The 20,820-nt window shown below is 39.8% G+C and overlaps 1 protein-coding gene across 3 annotated transcripts in view; it reads left to right on the forward strand.

Annotated features, from left to right (window-relative positions):
* The first annotated feature begins 808 nt into the window (after positions 1–808).
* Sox30 (SRY-box transcription factor 30) overlaps positions 809–20,820 on the forward strand; it is a 29,709-nt gene continuing 9,697 nt past the window's right edge. Inside the window, exons 1-4 of one of the 3 annotated variants that reach the window (XM_039087152.2) lie at positions 820–1,072; positions 4,591–4,830; positions 5,965–6,144; positions 15,016–15,508. In XM_039087152.2, the coding sequence (XP_038943080.1) occupies positions 4,644–4,830; positions 5,965–6,144; positions 15,016–15,508 (860 nt within the window). In that variant the 5' untranslated portion in view covers positions 820–1,072; positions 4,591–4,643. Of the gene's footprint in view, positions 2,954–4,590; positions 4,831–5,964; positions 6,145–15,015; positions 15,509–20,820 lie in introns of all 3 variants that reach the window. The other 2 variants (NM_001427190.1, XM_063269881.1) reach the window with 2 other exon arrangements.

Genomic DNA, 20,820 nt, shown 5'->3' on the forward strand with positions numbered 1-20,820 from the left:
CCCACACATATCATAGATAAATGTAATTTTTAAAAATTGCAGAAATATTAAATTATCAATGTAATGCCTGAGTAGTCCTTTTCCTTTCCATTCTGTTAGGTTTTTGTTTTGTTTTGTTTTGTCACATATCTTGGGGCAGTTCTATTTTTTAAGCTAAGTACTTTTTTTTTTTTTGAGATGCTAGAGTGTTGAACCTAGCAAGGCTTTTTTAAAAATCCAGTTTTGTTTAGTGTGGTTTGGTCCATTTGAGACAGAATCTCATAGTGCAGCCAGCGACTGACATATAACTCAGGCTGGCCTCACACTTGTGACAACCGTTCTGCCTCAGCCTCCTAAGCACATTCCACAGGTTTAGTTTTCCATTTATGTTGTGTTCTTCCATGTGTAGTGTATGAATTTATATTTAGCACAACTGACAACAGAGGGTTTAGAAAGAATTCATTTTTGATGGCCTTGGATATACTCTTCATCTTCCTCAAGATAGGGCTGTAACTTTTAGTCAGGATGTCTAGTGATGTACTAAATGTTAATTTCTCACTTACTTGGTAAATTTGAATGAAAACTAAACACACTCCTTGTTAAAAGAAGAGGTACACACATGGAAAAAAAAACTTAAAATGAGCCCTTAATATACATAGTATTGCTATTAGGCTGTGGTAGTTCTTATTTCCTCATTCAATAAACATTTATGGAACAATTACTCAACAGTCGGGGAGTCAGTGATGAGCAAAACACAAGCAGTTCTTCCCCCAAAGGAGGTAACAATCATCTGGAAGAGGCGCAGAATAATCACACAGAGAAAGCACTTCAAAGGTTATGATCAGGTGTGAGTGCATAAAAGAGATTCGAACGGATGCTGAGTCATTGTTTTCTCTTGAAATGCCCGTTCTGCTCCAATGTGAAAAATAAGCCGGAGTTACAGACATAAATGCTTGAGTTGCTAAAGCGTCCTGTGATGAAAAAGAATGGTGTGACGGGCAGCTGGAGGCAAAGTGTAGATAACTCAAAAAACAAACACACCAACCTGTAGGTGGAGCCTAAGCTACTAACCAGGTTTATCAGGCTCTGCCTGGTAAGAATTTCGGACTTTTATCTCATAACAAGTGGGAGCCGCAGAAAGATTTGGGGGAAATGTGATAGCGTTAGACTTGTATTTTCAGAACTACTGGCAGTCAGAGAGTAGTGAGACATAGGTGAAGAGCAAGACTACAGGAGTACTGCAACATCCATACGGAAGACATGAAGGATGGAAGCTTGGGCCAGGATAATGGCGGGTGGAACCTCAAAAAGTGGATGAACCTGGGTCGCATTTTGGAAGTAGAGTGATTGACAATTCAACCAGTAAACAGTTATACCTAGTCAAGCAGCAGTTCCAGTAAGATCAATTAATGCGATCGGTGATAAGGTCCAAGATGTTCCCATACTTGACAAGGTCTAAAAGATCCTAACAGACTCGGGATTAATGAGGACACGAAGCCGTGGGCCCAGTCCGCAAGAAAGGTCCACGCCTTCATCCTCGGAGATCCTTGGTAAAGGCGAAGAGCATAAGGGTTTCCTGGGCAACGCCATTGTCGCACTCCGGGAGGGGGCGGGGTAACCAAGAACAAGGCCTAGAGAATACGGAAGAGAGGGAGAGTGAAGAGGCGTGGAAAATGGGACACAAGAGCTTCGGCCCGGGCTATGGCGGATGATTCCAGGATTCTCGCACGTGGCTAGAGTGGAGGGTGGGAGGAGCCGAGGGACGTGCCTGTGATTGGCTGGCCGGGGACGCTGGGCCTCTCATGATTGGGCGAGGCGAGCCCGTCTTTGGAGCGCGTAGGGTTCTGGGTAGCCAAGGCCTTGGAAGGGTCTTAACCGAAAGGGGGAGGGGGAGGCCGCCAACAAACGGCTGAGCTCACAATCCCGGCCGCGACCTGGCTGGCCGCCCCCTCCCCCATGGAGAGAGCCAGGCCGGAGCCGCCGCCGCCGACGCCGCGCCAACCGCCGCGGCCCACCCCTCCGCGCCCGTTGCGCCCCGCTCCGCCCGCGCAGCCCGTCGAGGCCTCCACTTTCCGGGCCGCGGCCGCAGAGCGCTCCCAGTCGCCGTCGGCTCAGGCCGCGGCCGCCATCGCCGCAGTGGCCTCGTCGTGCGGGGAGGCCACGGCGGTAGGTGCGCAGGCGGGGACGCGACGCCTGCTGCAAGTGAAGCCGGAACAGGTGCTGCTGCTGCCTCCCGGACCGCTGTTACCTCAGGCTCCCGACGAGGGCGCCGCCGCCGCCGCCTCGTCCGCGCAGGCGCGCCTGCTGCAACTGAGGCCGGAGCTGCTGCTGTTGCCTCCGCAGTCCGCGGCCGACGGAGGCCCCTGCAGGCCGGAGCTGCGCCCCATGCAGCCCCGGACGCTGCTTGTTAAGGCCGAGAAGCAGGAGCTGGGGGCGGGCTTGGACCTGTCGGTGGGATCTCGGAGGACCACCGAGGCCGGCCCTAGAGCCTCGAGGGCCGCCAAGTTGGATGGCACCGGGAAGGCCCTCGATGGGCGCCGAGGGGATGAGAAGAAAGCCAAGCTGGAGGCAGAGGAGGCCTCGAGGGATGCGCTGAAAGGCGGGGAAGGCAGGAGCCTGCTGGCCATCGGAGAAGGAGTCATCAAGACCGAGGAGCCAGAGAGACTCAGGGACGACTGTAGGCTGGGCACGGAGGCCACATCCAATGGCCTGGTTCACAGCAGCAAGGAAGCCATCCTGGCCCAGCCACCCAGTGCTTTTGGGCCGCACCAACAAGACCTAAGGTTCCCTTTGACTCTCCACACGGTCCCTCCAGGAGCCCGTATCCAGTTTCAGGGGCCTCCGCCTTCTGAGTTGATACGGTTGTCCAAGGTCCCCCTGACACCAGTGCCTATTAAAATGCAGTCCTTGCTGGAGCCTTCTGTAAAAATTGAAACCAAAGATGTACCCCTCACCGTGCTTCCCTCAGATGCAGGTATTAGAAGCCAGGGGAATCTGGCTTGCACAACTAGGTCTATGTTGCACAGACACATTAGTAGTTCAGGAGCTGAAGCTCGAAAAATAGAATCATGGTACGATTCTTAACCTGCACAGGGACTGCTTCTGATAGATTTGCCCTTATACTAGTAAAATACACCTCAGTATTTCCACAAAGTTTCTAAACAATCACTGTAAGACTTAGTAAACAGATTTAGAAAATAGACACAACAGAATGCCTTGTTAGATAATACAGATTCCTCAGCTTATACAAAAATAACATCAAACTTCCTATTGTAGTACTTCTTAGGCTTATGCATATCAAGAAATAGAACAATACCAGTGTTTCTAGAAAAATGATGGTAGTTGTTTATATTGACTATAGAAGTTAAAGGTGAACAGTAACTTTTCTGGGAGAAAACATAAACAGCATTTTGGTTTTCTAAAAGCTAAAGCTTTTTACAAATATTAAAAATAATAAGCCAAGATGTTTTTAAAAGAAGTGATTATATTTAAAAGATATATTTAAAGCATAAATAAGCATTTATATATACATATATATTTAAAAGAAGTGACTATAACCAAATAATACTTTCTAGTATTTTCAAATATATTTCAAAAAAGTTCTTAGGATTAGTTCACAAAGAACTCTGTCACTGAATGTTTCGGGAAGTCATTATCATTCATGTTTTCATGAACTTTTACATTTTTTAATTTTCAGTGCCGATTCTACCCACTTCTATGTTTTTTCAAAATAACTTAAATAGCCCTTTTCTATTTTCTGTATTCATGCACAGACATGTTCCCAAGTCCTTCTTGGCACATACCACTTACTACACATGATTTATATGGCTATTGGGCTATTGGGAATTGAACCCAGGGCTCAGTGCATACTAGGCATATTCTACCAGCTGAGCTACACCCTCAGTCAGCATGGTTTATTCTACATATCCTTTGCATGCCCACTAAGTGACCCTAAAATGAACCAATGTGAAACATTCATAGATAGTGCTTTTACGAACTGCACAGGGATGCAAATTTAATGAATTACCTTTAGAAGAATTTTAACTACCATGACTCAGAGTCATTTTATATATATATATAATATTTATAATATTATATATATATAATTTTTCTCCCAGGAGAATAACATGAAAATAGTTTTAATAATTCAGAGTGGCAGGAATTTCACCTTCCTAGTGAAAAATTGTTAGCATAAACATCTTTGCCTCTAAGACGCTACAGCTGCTTCTGTACATGACTTCCTTCAAATTCTTATGTAACTAACACCTACATAGAACTAGATGCATAAGTAAGTTGTCTGCTCCTTAATATTAGTGGAAAGGAAACTAAATGTTAATTACTGTTAGAGATATTAATGAAGCTCAAAGAAATAGCCATGCGATGTGTCTCTAACGTTACTACACAATATTTTCAACAATATTATACTCTCAGGAGTCATTCTAAGTTCCAACATAGAGTGCTGAATTCAGGGGCTGAGGAATTTTGGAGTCTTGGCAGTACTTTGGCTATATTATAGTGTATGTTTTCAGGTCCTTTATAAGTATAGATACACTTCACTTTAAAATTGCATATATGGCACGTTAACTTAGTCTCTTAATTTTCGTCATATAGGAATACCTGATACTCCCTTCAGTAAGGACAGAAATGGTCATGTGAAGCGACCCATGAATGCATTTATGGTTTGGGCAAGAATCCACCGACCAGCACTAGCCAAAGCTAACCCAGCCGCCAACAATGCAGAAATCAGTGTCCAGCTTGGGTTAGAGTGGAACAAACTTAGTGAAGAACAAAAGAAACCTTATTATGATGAAGCACAAAAGATTAAAGAGAAGCACAGAGAGGAATTTCCTGGTAATCAAATGAAATGAGCAAGACTCTTTCCAATTTCTTTTAAATTTATTTAGGTAAAGATTAAGTTAGGTTGAGATCTCCTAATCTCTGTGTGAGAAAGAAAATAATGGTTAACATAATAGTGATTGAATTAATACTAAGCATACATTTTAAGTAGAATACAGTTGTGAAATATCTGATTTCATATTTACCAGCTACTGTAAGTCAGGAGATATTTGGTTTTACTGTAATAGATATAGGTATGTACAAGCATACACACACACACACACACACACACACACACACATACACATCTACATATAGGTATGTACAAGCAGACATATATAGCTAGTTTTACCATTTACTGTAAGTCTCCATGGTTCCATTCTGTAATATACTAGACATATTAAATAATCATGGCAACAACAAACACTTCCCACTTAAAAGATAACAAAAATGCAGGAATTAATATCTTATGGGTATCAGAACATAGTCCCGTGTTTTGATTAATAGATTTATTCCTAGCATGAGACAGTTTGGACCAACTGATTCTTCCTCAGCAGTGAGGACGTTGAGATAAAGGTTGGGAACTATGTATTCTTTGTGGCTTACAGAACTGTGCATAGTGGGAAAATCTTTTCTTAAATATAAGCAGAAATACTTTTAAGAGGCAAGATTATGAAGTATCACCTAGACAGAACCAGTGATCGTATACATGATAGTGCCACACTTCTGACTCTGGGAAGAAATTAAGGTGTTTATGGTTTTAGCAATTGCCAAGCCTCAGAGAGTGATTCCTTAAATCAGGCATAAACAGAGGGGATATATAATGTCTTATGGGGTATTTTTCTTCCACAGAGGAAAAACTTTGGGATTCAAACCCAATGACTGGTGTAGATTGTATCATGAAATCACTCTGTGTTCCTGTGTAGAAGGCATTTGACTTTCCTCTCTATTAAGGGTTACATTAACAGAGTTAGCAGCTATGTGGATGTTAAAATGCACAGTGCAGGATTTGTTCACAGAAATAGTATCATGGAGCTGGAAACTATACCTTTAGACAACCCATATTTTAAAACTTTTAAGTGAGCTGTGTTTTTATATGAAAAAGCCAGAGTTTGGATATTCATATTAAAAGTCTCTCTTTTTCTGTAGGATGGGTTTATCAGCCTCGTCCAGGGAAGCGAAAACGCTTCCCTCTAAGTGTTTCCAATGTATTTTCTGGTACCACACAGAATATTATCTCTACAAATCCTACAACAATTTATCCTTATCGCTCACCTACCTACTCTGTGGTAATTCCCGGCCTTCAGAACACCATCACTCATCCAGTTGGTGAGTTGGTCCTACTGTAGATAATTTGTAAATACCTACATCAAAATTTTATCTCTTAAGTGGAAATTTGGTTTCTTAAATTTATAATTTAGAACAATAGTAAAGAAATAAAATCAAGAAGGGATAAAATGAAACATTAAATGGGAGAAGGAGCAATAGCAGATCCATGTAGAAAACTCTGACTCTCTAAGAAATTTAGGGTGAGAGCCAAGATTAGTCAGATAGTGAAGAAATTGCTGGTGTAATTACATAGAAAGTAGGGATGGTGTAACCTCCAGCATAGAAGAACACTTTGCTAGAGGGGGTTGAGACATTCTCTCAGTGATATTAGTAAGGCCACTGCTCCAGAAAAGCGATGAAAGCTGTACATTTTCTATACATTTCTTGTTTGGTTCATGTTCCTTACAGTCTGGTCTTAAACTGAGATTCTCAAATCTTGGCTACCTGTTTCATTATTGGCTTGTTCCTCCGAAACGTTTACAACCGTCTCTTAGGGAGAGTGCTGTCCATTCACTATTACTGCTGCCTGTCTTAAAGTTGCTCTTGCCAGTTTCTGCCTGTTTTAGTCTCCTAATGATAAAGCTGGCCCTATGAGTTAGAGAGGGATAGAGCATGAAAATGGACTTAGTAATATTTTGCATTCTCAGTACTTTTTTATTAAAGATTTTATTATATATATGTTTGTTTTCCTATATGTTCCTATATGAGTCTCTCATCCTGCCTCCCTCACCACCACCCTCCTTCTCTTTCTCTCTCTGTCTCTGCCTCTCTCTGTCTTTCTCTCTGTGTCTGTCTGTCTGTCTGTCTGTCTGTCTGTCTCTCTCTCTCTCTCTCTCTCTCTCTCTCTCTCTCTCTCTCTCTCTCTCTCTCTGTGTGTGTATAGTGTGTGTAGTGATCAGAAAGTGTTAGATCCCCTGGAACTAGAGTCGTATTTCAACACTGAGACCTGAACCTGGGTCCTCAGCAAGAGCAAGTACTCTTAACTTCTGGGCTCTTTCTCCAGCTCCCATTTTCAGTGTCTTTTAAACTGTGTCATTTAGCCAATGGAATAAACAAAGCTGCACTCAAGATACTAGTGTACGCTGTAGAAAGTTGATCTGTAGCCTCCATTTTGCAATACAGTCAGGCACTTTTAGTGTTGACTGTAAGACTGTGCTTCAAACTGGGCTTTACCATCTCTTTGTTTTGGTTTTAGATATTATTTTTTACTTTAGTACGTGCTTCTTTTTGTCCCTTCCTCCCCGCACCCCAGACTTTCCTGGCATCTGTTTTGCCCATTTTCAAATGCTCATGTTTCTCATGAACAGATTTATCAATGTTCTTATTTTAAGCAGTTGAGATTTTATACAATATATCACTTTTACACCATCTGTGCAAAGATATGGGCTGGAAGAAGACTAAAGATTTCCCCCTGATATTGGTAGGGTTTATGCATCATGATTTTATTACTTAAATATGGTAGACAGAATTACAGGAAACATCTCAGAAACATACAACAGTAAACAAAAATGTGATAATGAGACTTTGTTGGCTACTCTAAAAAATTGTTTACAATGATATTTCTTGTGAGGGCCAGAAATGGTAAAGATTCATTTCTTGGATCCCAAATGATAAGCCAAAACATTTTATAAATATAATTTGAGAATTGTTTTTAGATAAGTATAATCCATAGTGAAGAGATTTACTTGCTACTAACATACTGTACAGTTACCCAACTTTGAAATATGCTTAGGTATTTCCATCAGTTCCATATCATATTATTTAGAGGTGATAGTGTAACTAGGAAGTTTAGAAATTTCACATTCTAGAGTAACCGTAAAATTATTAAAGCTAGTTAATAGATGATACCACAAGTATTAAAGAACCATAGTTATTGGCTAGCTATAGTGGTACATACCTTTAGGGAGGTAGAGGCAGGCATCTCTCTATGAGTTCAAGGCTAGCCTGGTCTACAAAGCAAGCTCCCGGATAGCCAGGGCTACACAGAGCAACTCTGTCTTAAAAAAAAAAACAAAGAAATGGTGGCTAGAGAGATGTCTCAGTGGTTAAGAGCACTGACTGCTCTTCCAGAGGTCCTGAGCTCAATTCCCAAAAAACCACATGGTGGCTCACAACCATCTGTAATGAGATCTGATGCCCTCTTCTGTGTGTCTGAAGAAAGCTACAGTGTACTTATATAGGATAAATCTTTAAAAAACAAAGAAACAAACAGAAAAACCTATAGTAAACCTAAAATCTACTATAAACTATAATTTGCAGATAATGATTTTAAAATACCTTCTTTGTTTCTTTCAACTAGTTTTATGTTCTAAGCATAAAATCATGGTAATTTTGTTCTTTAAACATATATTTTATTCTTGAGAAAGAAACATCAAAGTAGTGAGGCATATTTTTTCGTTTACAGAAATAATTCATCTAGTAATTTTGGCATTTATGATACTATATAGACAATCAACTTTTTTTTCCTTTTTTTCGGAGCTGGGGACCGAACCCAGGGCCTTGCACTTGCTCTACTACTGAGCTAAATCCCCAACCCCAACAATCAACTTTTTAAATACAGAAAGTAGGTTCACTACACTAGTGTGTTCAAAGTCACCATTTGAATAAAAGAAGTTGTTCTTATTTTGTTTCTGTTGTGCTAAAATATCCTTATGGGGAGAAAAGGGTTATTTTAGATAATGGTTTCAAGGTTTCAAGGTTTCATCTCTGGGAAGTAAAAGCAACAGGAACTTAAAACAGCTAGTCACATCAACAAGATCAGAATACATGGATGCATGCTGCTGCTTTTCTTGTTGGTGCACACTCAGCTCGATTTCTCTACTTTTAACAGGACCTCTTGCATAGGGAATGGTACCACGCACAGTGGGCTGCATCTTCTTATATCAATTAATACACTCTCCTATTGACATACCCACAAGCTAACACAACACGAACAGTCCCTCACTGAGACTCTTTCCAAGTGATTCCAGGCTGTATGAAGTTGACATTTAAAGTTAACTATCATAGAAGTGATGTAGACTTAGCAAAATTGTTCTGGGAGTATCTACTTTTATCTACATTATTTAATATCTTATGCTTTACCTTTGAGTTTCTCTACAATATTGATAATGACACCTGAGACCTATTTTTGCCAGTTTGTAAACTTACTATTATATTGTATTGATCTAGGATTCTCAAACTTCTTATGTGAAAATTAGGTTCAGGAATCCTAAGATCATTGGTAGGAAGGATTGTGTTGAGTCTTTACAACTCTTTGGTTGCCTTTGAAACTATTACTGTCTAAGCCAGTGTTTCTCAACCTGTGGCTTGCAACCCCTTTTGGGTACACAGATATCCTGTATATCAGATATAAATATATTACAGTTCATAACAGTAGCAAAATTAGTTATAAAATAGCAACAAAATAATTTTGTGGTCAGAGTCATCACAACATGAGGATCTGTACTGAAGTGCCACCGCATTAGGAAGTGTGAGAACTATTAGTCTAAGTTTCAATCATTTTGTTCTTTCTGGTGAAGAATTTATCAAATCAGGTTGCCTTAGAGTCACTTGGTTTTTGTTAAGTCATTTTCCTTCCAAATACCCAATTTTTTAAAAAAAGTTTTGTGTGTATGTGTGTACAAATGTGTGCTAGTTAGAGGGGCCTGAGTAGGCCAGGAGGGGTCAGATACTTTTGGAGCTTGAGTTATAGCTGTGAGCCGCTTGACATGGGTGCTGGAATGTAAAAGTAATTTTAAAAGTGACAGTTTTTTCCTATCTCTGGCTAGCTTCCAAAGGAATGAGACAGAAACTAGGTTTATTTAATTAACTTACAACGCAATAACTGGGCAGTCATTGATCTATTCTAATCCTCTAAGCTAATCTGGTTACCTTTCAGTCCAAATCCCCAAGATACTTGTGTTTTAGTATTGGTCTCGTTCTCTGGGCTTCAAGTGTTTTCCCATTATACCTCCAGGATCCCTTCCTTCTGAACCCTCTCTTCTCCCTCTCCATCTCTTTCTTCTCCCCTGACTGACAGAAGTTCCACCCTATTCTCTCTTCTGCCCAGCCATTGGCTGATCAGCTTTTATTGACAAATCAGAGAATAAATGTTTACACAAACTAGAGACAAGATATTCTTGGAATAGCATTACAGTCCCATGTCTGGATTGCAGCAAGTTATAAGGGTAGAGAAATCAGCATTTTAATAATACACATTATTGTATTTGTAGGCTCAGAAACATGTCTACCCTGGGAATCAAACTTGAGTCCTCTACAAGAGCAGTTAAGTGCTTTTAACTGCTGAGCTTTCTCTCCAACCTCCTACTACCTAATTTTTATTTGCACTGACTTAAAACACTTAGACTAGTTTTCTCACATAAGATTTTGATAGATTTCTCTTAATTTGACCAATTAACAACTTTATAATTGAGTATGATTTTCTTCTCTGTTTTTAGCATTATTGTCTAAACAACAACTTTTCTATGAATGTCTTATTTTAGTTGACCTTCTACCTTTAGTATTCTTCTACCCTTAACCAGCATCTCTAATGCAAAAAGTGAATAAAATCTCATTATTCCATTAGTAATTTAGAAATGTGTTATTAAATATTTCACACCAAATTCATAGATTCTTGTAATCTTTCCTTTTGTTTGATGCTCAGTCAAGCTTACTCCATTTTCCTGCCTACTCTACCAAGCCTCCTGCTTGTTCTAATAAGCAACCATCTGCCCTGCACCACACTTTCTCAGAACACTTCATGTCATTAAAATGTATCTATCTTCTGAGTGAATTCAGGGTCACAGTTATAAGCCTCCTATCTGACTCATCTACTGCCTAATATTTATCAGGTACCTGCTATGGCCCAGGTTGTTAGGGACAACAGGAATATGTCTCAATAGAGTGTCTTGTCAAAGATTTCATAATGTAGTTGTAGAGAAGATACATACAGATAAACAACTTTCTATTCCTTGTTCAAACTCTATAGCAGTTTCTTGTCTTGGTGTTCTTTTTGTGTACGGTGTATCATTTGCTTTGCCTTAATATCACACTCTAAGCTCTTTGGCTTCTAGTCTCTGAAAGTGCTTATAGCATTGTCGTCTTGATTCTTCTTCATGTATGTCTTACCAGATGTCTTGTGTGCCACTTATACCGGCATCCTCATTTTATATCAGTATTCACATTTGTATACAGGCTTTGGAACTTCTGTAGACCGTACATTTCTTTTACCTACTGTTCAAAATCTACTTGGTACATAGACACATTCTTTTGTTACTGAGTTCTCTCTAATTCGTTTGTCCAGCCTGAGCTCGGTTTTGTTGGTTATATCATCACTTTGTTGACAATCTTTTTACTCTCTAGAATTCATACATTTTTCTCTAAATGTTTTAGCTATATTGTACCATTTAGTTTATGTACTTCTTAAATAGAACAAGAAGAAAGAAAACTTCATTACTTTATTACTGCTTTAATCCAAAAATCAGCAGGTCTCTCTTGGTCTTAAGTTCCATTCTTAGAAGTTGCTATATCCATTAAAAAGTCTCCTCGACTCTCCAGAAATCTCCTTGAAAAGTTGTATAATTCCAGGAAGGACATAACCAATTTGACTTTGAACCTACAGCAGCTGAGACTGTCAAGAGGCATGGAAGGGAGGGGCTCCATATTCATAAGGCCCCCTGCCTGAGCCACTGACTGCCTAGTGATGGAGTCTGTGCACCCACTGGTGAGCCCACCAGGTTCAAGTGGATGGTTCCAAGCCCACAAACACATAAGTGGCCCCGATTAAACTTGTTAGGCCACAGAGCAAAACTAAAAGACAAAGAGTGTGGGGAAGGGATTTATAGGAGGAGGATCACAGCTGTAGAAAGGGCATAAGAAAAAGTGGCTCATGGGAGGAAGGTGAATGCATTAAAAATGTGTCAGCAGTCAATAAAAATCTACTTTAATAACAACAGCAATAAAAGAAAAGTGGTGTGGCATTGTAAGTTCTCACGAGGATGCCTCACATGTTTCACCTCATCTTCCTGGGCTTCTTATTTCCTTGTTCTTTCCCCAGAAATCCACTTTTCTTGACAATGACCTAAATACCTTCCCAATTCTCAGCTTCCCCCTCTCACTTCTCTTTATCCCAAGCCACTTTCTGGGTCTCCTCATTAACTCCACAAAGCTGCAGTGGTTTCTTCTTTGGAACTGGGTGATGGAGACACGCGGGAAGTTTTGTTTCTACAGCTGTTCTGCTTTTATACTTGGATTGGTTATTGGATTTTGGACTGTTCTCCTTTGCCCCTGTGTGTCTAAAGCTGCTCTTTATTTCATGTAATGGTTGGACAGCTCTGGCCACTTCAACAGCAAGCTTGTCTTCTGCTCACATATGGATGTTTCGGGTTGCTGAATATGTCTCTTTCAAAAGACGGCTAATGGGTGAAGCCTCTTTCTGCGTTTGTAGCTTTGACATTAGAATGAGGCCTTCTAGGGCACTGTATTCATGTATTCAAACCTGCACAAGGCACAAGAACACGGAGGACCACATGAGTGCCCTCACTGCAGCAGTGATGGACACTGCTTATATTGTATTGGGTAGCCTTTAGCTGCCTCTAAATGCCAGGGAGCCTAGGCCACTGTAGTTTTGCTGTGTACCAGAAAAAAAGCCAAATCACTGGCTGATTTCTTCTTTTTTTCTTTTTTTCGGAGCTGGGGACCGAACCCAGGGCCTTGCGTTTGCCAGGCAAGCGCTCTACCACTGAGCTAACCCCAAACTCCACTGGCTGATTTCTAAGGTTAGCTTCTATTATAGCTTAACAACTGTTTGAGTCATTAGAGCTCTGTGCATTTTTTTTTTGATCTTCCATATCCCTGACTTGCTAAAGGTCGCACACTTTTAACTTCCTGCTTATCAACCTGAACTCTAACATTTAAAGTGTTTCTGGATAACTCTATAACAAAATAGAGTAGTTGATATATGTCTGTTACTTGTCACTAAATGAATGCATGGTTATCACTCTAGGTCTTCTTTCCCTCTCTTTTACACAACCATCTTAGAAAGAACACTGGAAAAGATAATGTGCCCCTTTCAATGACTGAAACTTGATCAGTTGCTCTGTAAAGTTCTCATAACCCATCTTTTTTCTGATAACTAAGTGCTTCTGATGGGTATAGGGAAAAGAGCTCAATGTCAAACATAGACTGTCAGGTTAACGTCTTGAGTGTGGTAATAACTTAAGAGATAAAATTTTAAGGATTTTACAAGTTTGCCTGGCCTTGTAATTGTCGAGAGGCCTCCTCCTAGCAGGTTAGTGTGGAAGTACCCGCTTAGATTTAACTGTCTCCTTCAATCAAATCTTACTCTTTAAACATTCGTGTGTATGCATTTGTAAGTGTGTATGCATGTGTTTCTGTGCATGCCTATGTACAGAGGCCAGAAATGGACTGTTGAATCCTTGAAACTGGAGTTACAGGTGCTTGTGAGGCCCCTGGCTTACTATACGAGTGCTGGGATCTGAGTTCTTGTCCTCGTGACTGCACAGCAAGTGCTCTTCTAATCACTGAGCCATCTCTCCAACCCCTCTGATCTATTTTTAATTCATATTCTTGGTTAGACCCTGGTAATAAACATAAGCAGCCAAATTTAGCATGACAATACATGCTTGCCATCCCAGTACTCAGGAGCCAGAGGTAGGGTGATTGGGAGCATGAGGCTAATCTTGGGCTAAAAAGATCAGGGCAGCATCATTTCCACCCTTCTGCTGTATTTCACTGGGCAGGAAACCATCTTGAAATGGATGGGTGGGGCTCTTCCTGCCGAGGTTTGGAAGGGCTTTACCTGCCTCTCCTAAGGGAAGGCAGGAAGTGGGAGTCTCACCTAATAAAGATGAAGGAAGGTCTGCATTTTGGGCCATTGAGAGACATTTCTGACTGAAGCGTCTGTACTTGGAACGTGTTTCATTAACAGACCCCTAGGTGACTCTGTTCCAAAGGCTTCCGTGTGTAGTTTGTCATGAAAGCTTAATTCAACTTAGTCTGCGTGCATTTTTGGTGTATAATAGCATCTCAGCCAGCAGTGTGTCTTCTTGGGAAATGGAAGGATAAATCATATGACTTTTACTTAACCTTTAAGAATTCTGCCCTTTCCAATCATGCCCTGCTAGGATTCTGTCCAAGTCTGTCACAAAGGGCTAACCCATGATAAATCCTATTCCTTTTGGAGATTTCCAGCTATATTCACTTTCAATATAGTAAAGCGAACCATTTTCTTGATTAATTTTTTCAACTAAAAAGTATAATTTTAAATGTAAAGAAGTAGGCAAAATGAAGGAAAAATGATACACAGTGCTACTTTGAAACTTGTTTATATGAAAATAAAATAAATATATATCACATTGACCAAAACCCAAATACTATGAAATGAACATCTAGTTTCCTACTACCTGTGCATCTTATTCCCTACTCCTGTGATTATTCTTTAATGATAACTGTTTCCAGTAGTTTTACATTATTTCTGTTTATAAATCAATATTTCAATGCATTCATTCTTTTGATTTATCAATAATAATTTTTTCATTTATTTACCTATCCAAAAGTTTGTTGAGAACAGAACATGCCTATTCTCTGTTAAGCAGAAGCAGAGCTTGTTCACAGTAGTGAACAAAACAGAAGTTCTCTCCTTTTACGACACTTAGAGGTTAGTTCAGTAAGAGAAAAATGTAAATTCACAAGAAATTACGGTGACTTCAGAATTGTCAGAATACTATAAATAGGAGAGTGGTTTAATATGATACCACTACTAGGCGAGGGTGGATAGTGAACTCTCTTTCAAAGATCATGTTCATGATGTGGTAGATACCAGTAGGGATCCTAATAGCGGTTAACTTAACTCTGCTGTTTTTATTTCTAAAGGTGAAGCCCCACCTGCCATCCAGCTGCCCACACCTGCAGTCCAGCGCCCAAGCCCCATCACACTTTTCCAGCCCAGCGTCTCCAGCACTGGCCCAGTGGCCGTCCCGCCTCCAAGCCTGACGCCCCGCCCATCACTCCCACCTCAGCGCTTTTCTGGGCCTTCCCAAACTGACGTTCACAGGCTCCCTTCGGGAACCAGTCGCTCTGTGAAGAGACCCACTCCAGTCTCTCTGGAGAGCACCAACAGGATTCCAGCTGGTGCAAGCACTGCCCATGCCAGATTTGCAACCTCGCCTATCCAGCCTCCCAAGGAGTATGCCGGCGTTTCCACTTGTCCCCGAAGCACCCCAATACCCCCAGCTACTCCCATTCCACACTCACACGTCTATCAGCCCCCGCCCCTTGGCCATCCAGCCACACTGTTTGGGACGCCACCTCGGTTCTCCTTTCATCACCCTTACTTCCTACCTGGACCTCATTACTTCCCGTCAAGGTAAACAAACAGTTTTCTACCTCTTACCTAAATTAATCCTAATGAAGTTTTACTCTGGGGGACTTTTCTTTCCTGGTGAAAACTGGACTTCCTCAGGCTTCCATTCAACTTTAGAGGCCAAGTAAGAACCAAACAGTCCATTCAAATTGATAGCAGGGGCCACATGAAGACCCAGGGAGCTAGAACTAGAGAGGACTCACAGCATCCTTTGGGGGCAGCTGTTTCTCCACTCCAGCCAGCACTTTCCCTGTGAGAATATGGTTTAGTGTTGTTAATGTGGTTTCATAGGAAACAGTTATGAGAAGTTGTGTGACCCCCTTGTCCCAGCTGTGTTTATGAATATGAATCGTGTGGCATCTTGTTGAATGCAGATCCTGACTATTAGGGTACAGGAATAGCCTCACCATGCTTAAGGGTCTGCATTTCTAATAAGCTCCTAAGTGATGCCAGTTCTCTTTGATTATGGACCACATTTTGAATAACGAGGGTGGAAAAGGGAAGGTTTTTAAGCCAAGAGAGCTAGAACGACTAGTTAAGTTACACGTCTTCTTTCCATCTCTGTTACCAAACCAGAGAGTTTGCCATGTAAATCATGAGCAATAAGATGAATTTTCATAGGGAAATCTCGGGAAAGCAAATTGAAACTTCACCTTGCAAATACCCTCTACTTCTCTGTTGCTCTTATGTAGATATAATTTATGTTGTGAGTGGAGTACTGCAGTGTTTGCTTTCAAATGGTTTATTGTTAGATTGAATAATAGGAAGTTTAGCTTTCTTACCAAGGCAAGGCTTGTAGGATTAATGTGCAGATTATCTGATACTTTAAAGAACTTTTTAAAAAAGCTTTATTTATTTATTATATATAAGTACACTGTCTTTGTCTTCAGACACACCAGAAGAAGGCATCGGATCTCATTACAGATGGCTGTGAGCCACCCTGTGCTTGTTGGGATTTGAACTCAGGACCTCTGGAAGAGCAGTCAGTGCTCTTAACCGCTGAGCCATCTCTCCAGCCCTAAAAAACTTTTTATAAGAAGGTTTTAAAAATAAATAGAGTTCAGAAACAATTCCTCTAATTAGGAATAATTAATAAAGTGCCTAAATATTGTACTTTTTAAACTTGAATTAGATTGGATTTAGGAATGCCAATACAGTTTATCAAATGTAAATATCAAGGTAATACTCATTTTCAAAATGGAAAGTGAGATCTATTTCATACTTACAATCCTTTGTCATTGTTCTCTGACTTTTGTCCATATGTATCTGATGAGTCGTTTTCCCAGGGAATGACTAATATATTTATGCTTTCTTAAATGGAAACTTTAGTGTGGGAAAATGGACAAAATTAACTGATGTCCATTTAGTTTTCCTTGTCTATATATTGATAATGGAATTTTATAAAGAATATTTTCCCTAAGCGCTCCAATACAATAATTGTATTGAATGTTTGAAATAGAAATACACATATATTTTGTGTATTCATTATATTTAAAAAACTTAAAGTTCTGGTCCTTGGGAAGAGCAGCATGTTCTCTTAACCAGTGAGCCATTCTTCAGTCCACTGTAGTGTGTTTTTATCTTTACACTCAAGAGAAATACGTAGTCTTCATTCTGTTGTTCATTGAATGTTGCAATGAAAAATATTGAAAATGATAAGAAAGATAAATGCGGACTTGTTACCCTCAAATAAAGAGAAAATATACTCAAACAGTACACGTGTAGTACAGAACACAGTCGAGAGGATTCCTTATTTATAAAAACATAGCAATCAGTTATAACATTTTACACAAATCAAAACCAAACAAACAAAAAATCCCCCATAGGTTAAAATTTTTCTGAACAAGTGTTTGTGGTAGACCTAGGATTTTATTGAAATCATGTACTCTTTATAGTCATATGGAACGTTTATGAAGAAGGAACATTTATAGCCTCCACATATGATGACTTTAATTACTATAGAATGCTTCCTGCTGTAGCTACCTAGAAACATTGAATTTAAATACGAATCATTTAATACTTAGATGAACTGGTAAGAAAGGAAAATAATCCTTAAGAGTCAAAATGGTCCACAAGTGGGAACCATCCAAGAGATTGTTTTCACATTCAGAAATGGTCTCAGTGGCTACAGAGTTGGATTTAAATGCCTGTATAAGAAGGCATCCAGTCGGGGCTGGGGATTTAGCTCAGTGGTAGAGCGCTTGCCTACCAAACGCAAGGCCCTGGGTTTGGTCCCCAGCTCTGAAAAAAAGAAAAAAAAAGAAAAAGAAAAAAAAAAGAAGGCATCCAGTCTTTGGCTCATGTATGGTCTCAAACTAAAACCTCCCCATAAACCAAAACTATAGGAAGCCTTTTCAATTTTAATAAAGAAAATAGGAAACTTATATCCAAATCAGATAAAATATAGAGAAAAAGATGTTTTTGCCTGGGTTCCTGTGTGATTCCTAAAGTGCATCATTACACAGTGATTTAGAATCTAAAATTCCCTCAATCTACTTGATGAAGATGTTTTTAATTTGATAAATTCATGTGTGATTGGTTGCAGGTTACATGGGCAACTATTTTAGATGAACAATTCCACTACCTAGGCAAATTGGAACGTCCAGCGGGGAAAAGAAGTGGTTAAAACGTGTGAAAAGCAGCCATTAAGAATTTAAGTTGGAGGTTGGGGAAGTGGCTCTGTCAGTAGAGCGAGCAGTCTGAGTTCTGGGTGGGCAGACACAGGTGGATGCACGAGGGAGGTGATCACTGGCCCAGCCTCATTGACAAATCACAGGTCTGAGCAAAAGACCCTGTCTCAGTAATTGTGAAAGCTGCTGAGGAGGGACACTGAAGGTTGATATTTCACCTCCACATACACTCAGTTATGTGCTTTGTGTGCCCTAATGTGCACCTGTATACACACACACACACACACACACACACACACACACACACACACAGAATAAGAGTTCATAGAACTTACAAATAAGATTAATATCACAAGAATTTGAGATAATTGAAATTTTCTCAAGGAACTAAAAATACATATTTTGAATCATTAATGAAGAGTTATATTTCAACTAAAATACAGTAATGGAATTGAACTAAGCTTTAAGTGAAATGGTAAAAATATGCAGAATATATGTATTGCAAGAACAATGGTCTGTGAGAGGCAGAAACCTAGAGGAACAGGCTTTAGAGAAATAGGAGAGAATGTTATTGAGTTATAACAATATTTATTAGCCAAATATACAGTTTTCAGCAAACTAAAAAAACCCCAGCAACAACAACAACAACAACAACAACAAAACGCAGTCCATTCAGAGGCAAAACTGAGTTGGATGTGGTGCCATGTACCTACAGTCCTTGTACTAAGGAGGCTGGAGTGGAGGAGCATAAGTTCAAGGCCAGCCTAGGGTTCATAACAATTATTAGACCTAATAGGTAGTAGCCTGAGCTACCTCAAAGTGAATGAATTGATGAGCAAATGGATAAAAAGAAAAGAAAACCAGTAGAAATTATGAGAGTCTAGAATTAAGTTTGATAAAAACCACAAGGCCATTAGTAACATTTTTAAATAACTAAAGAAAATTATGCTAAAAGACATGGATCATCATTTTTAACAATTTACTTTGTATTTTCCCTTCACCTCTGTCTGTGTTGAAGGTGTTGAATTCCCAAGAGCTTGAATTAAAGACAGTTTTGAGCTGCCATGTAGGTGCTAGGAATTGAATCCAGGTCCTCTGGAAGAGCAGAAAGTGCTTTTAACTGTTGAGTCATCTTTCTAGCTATGATAATGTTTTAAAATTAAATTGAAAACACTGATGATGGCTTTAAAAAAAAGAACAAATAGAAGTTCTGAAGTTTTAACCAATATGATAAACCGAAATGAAAAATCCAGCAGAGGAAAATCTCACCAAACTTGAAAGTAGACTGATGGATGTAACACACAGAACAGAATGGGGACAAAAGATGAAGAAGTTAGCAGAGCCTCCAAGCTACCTGAGTACAGACACACCATCAAGCACAGCAATATATGTGACATTCAGGCACAGAAAGGAGCAGGGAGCATAAAAATACTGGGACTAAAATGTCGGTGAGGTGTCATGTGGATAAAAGCTACCTTTGTCCTGTCCCTACACCCCACAAGCCTGACATCAATTACTAGATCCCCAACCCAGTGGGGAAGGAGAGAACTGACTCCTTACTCTTCTGACCTCCATATGCACACACCCAACAGTAGAGACACATGCACAAACTAATAATAAAGTTTGAAGGATAAACATGAAAAAGTTGTACACTAAGAAACTTGGGAAATTGTATGATAAATACAGAGACTTACACCTAGACACATTACAGTAAACTGCTGAATGATAGTCATCTTGAAAGTAGCCAGAGAACGTTGGATCATCAAATACAAAAGAACTCTTAGAAAATCTACAACTGACTTTCCAGTAGAAGCAGTGGAGGTCAGCATTTATACCCAAAGAAAGAATAAAGCTGCTCACCAAGAATCTTTTAGTTGACGCATTTTAACTTTCAATGAAGATAAACATGTTCTCATATATAATCAAAACCTGAGATAAAGACATATATGAGATGTGTATATGCAAGTGTGTGTGTAATGTTTTACAGGGCTAGGGATTGAAACATATTAAAAGGTGTTCTTTTGTTATTTTTCATGAGGGTTTTTTTGTGTTTTTATTTATTTTTTGTTGTTGTTCTGAGACAGGGTCTCACTATGTACTTCTGCTTGTTCTGGAACTTACTGTATAGACCAGGTTGCCTTGATCTGCATGCCTCTTCCTCCAAGTTCTGGAATTAAAGATGTACACCACTACCCTGCAATTAAAGGATGTTCTTTATGTTGAAACTAAATGAATTCTGTAATAACATGAATCCAAACGAAGAATACCATTAAATATAATTATATAATATGAAAAAACCATAATTAGCCAAGTGGTGGTGGCATACATCTTTGATCCCAGCACTCAGGAAGCAGAGGCAAGCGAGTCTCTGTGTTGGAGGCCAGCCTGGTCTACAGAGAGAGAGTTCTAGGACAGCCAGGGCTACACAGACAAACCCTGTCTAGAAAAAATATGTATATGTACATATATATTCATTCTATGGCTTTTAACTGATTTTAAAAGAAACCACATGGAACATTGGTTTTCCCTTGGGGCAGAGGACTGCCATACATAGGAATGTTAGACATTGACAGACGCAGTACTTGATGGCTAGTAAATGTGTAATTGTCTCAGAGAAAGGAGATGAAGCTAGATGATAACCCACAGGGTAAATGGAGAGACCAGAAGTGGTAATAATAGTGTTAA

The sequence above is a fragment of the Rattus norvegicus genome, chromosome 10 (assembly GCF_036323735.1).
Source record: "Rattus norvegicus strain BN/NHsdMcwi chromosome 10, GRCr8, whole genome shotgun sequence".
Lineage (NCBI taxonomy): Eukaryota > Metazoa > Chordata > Mammalia > Rodentia > Muridae > Rattus > Rattus norvegicus.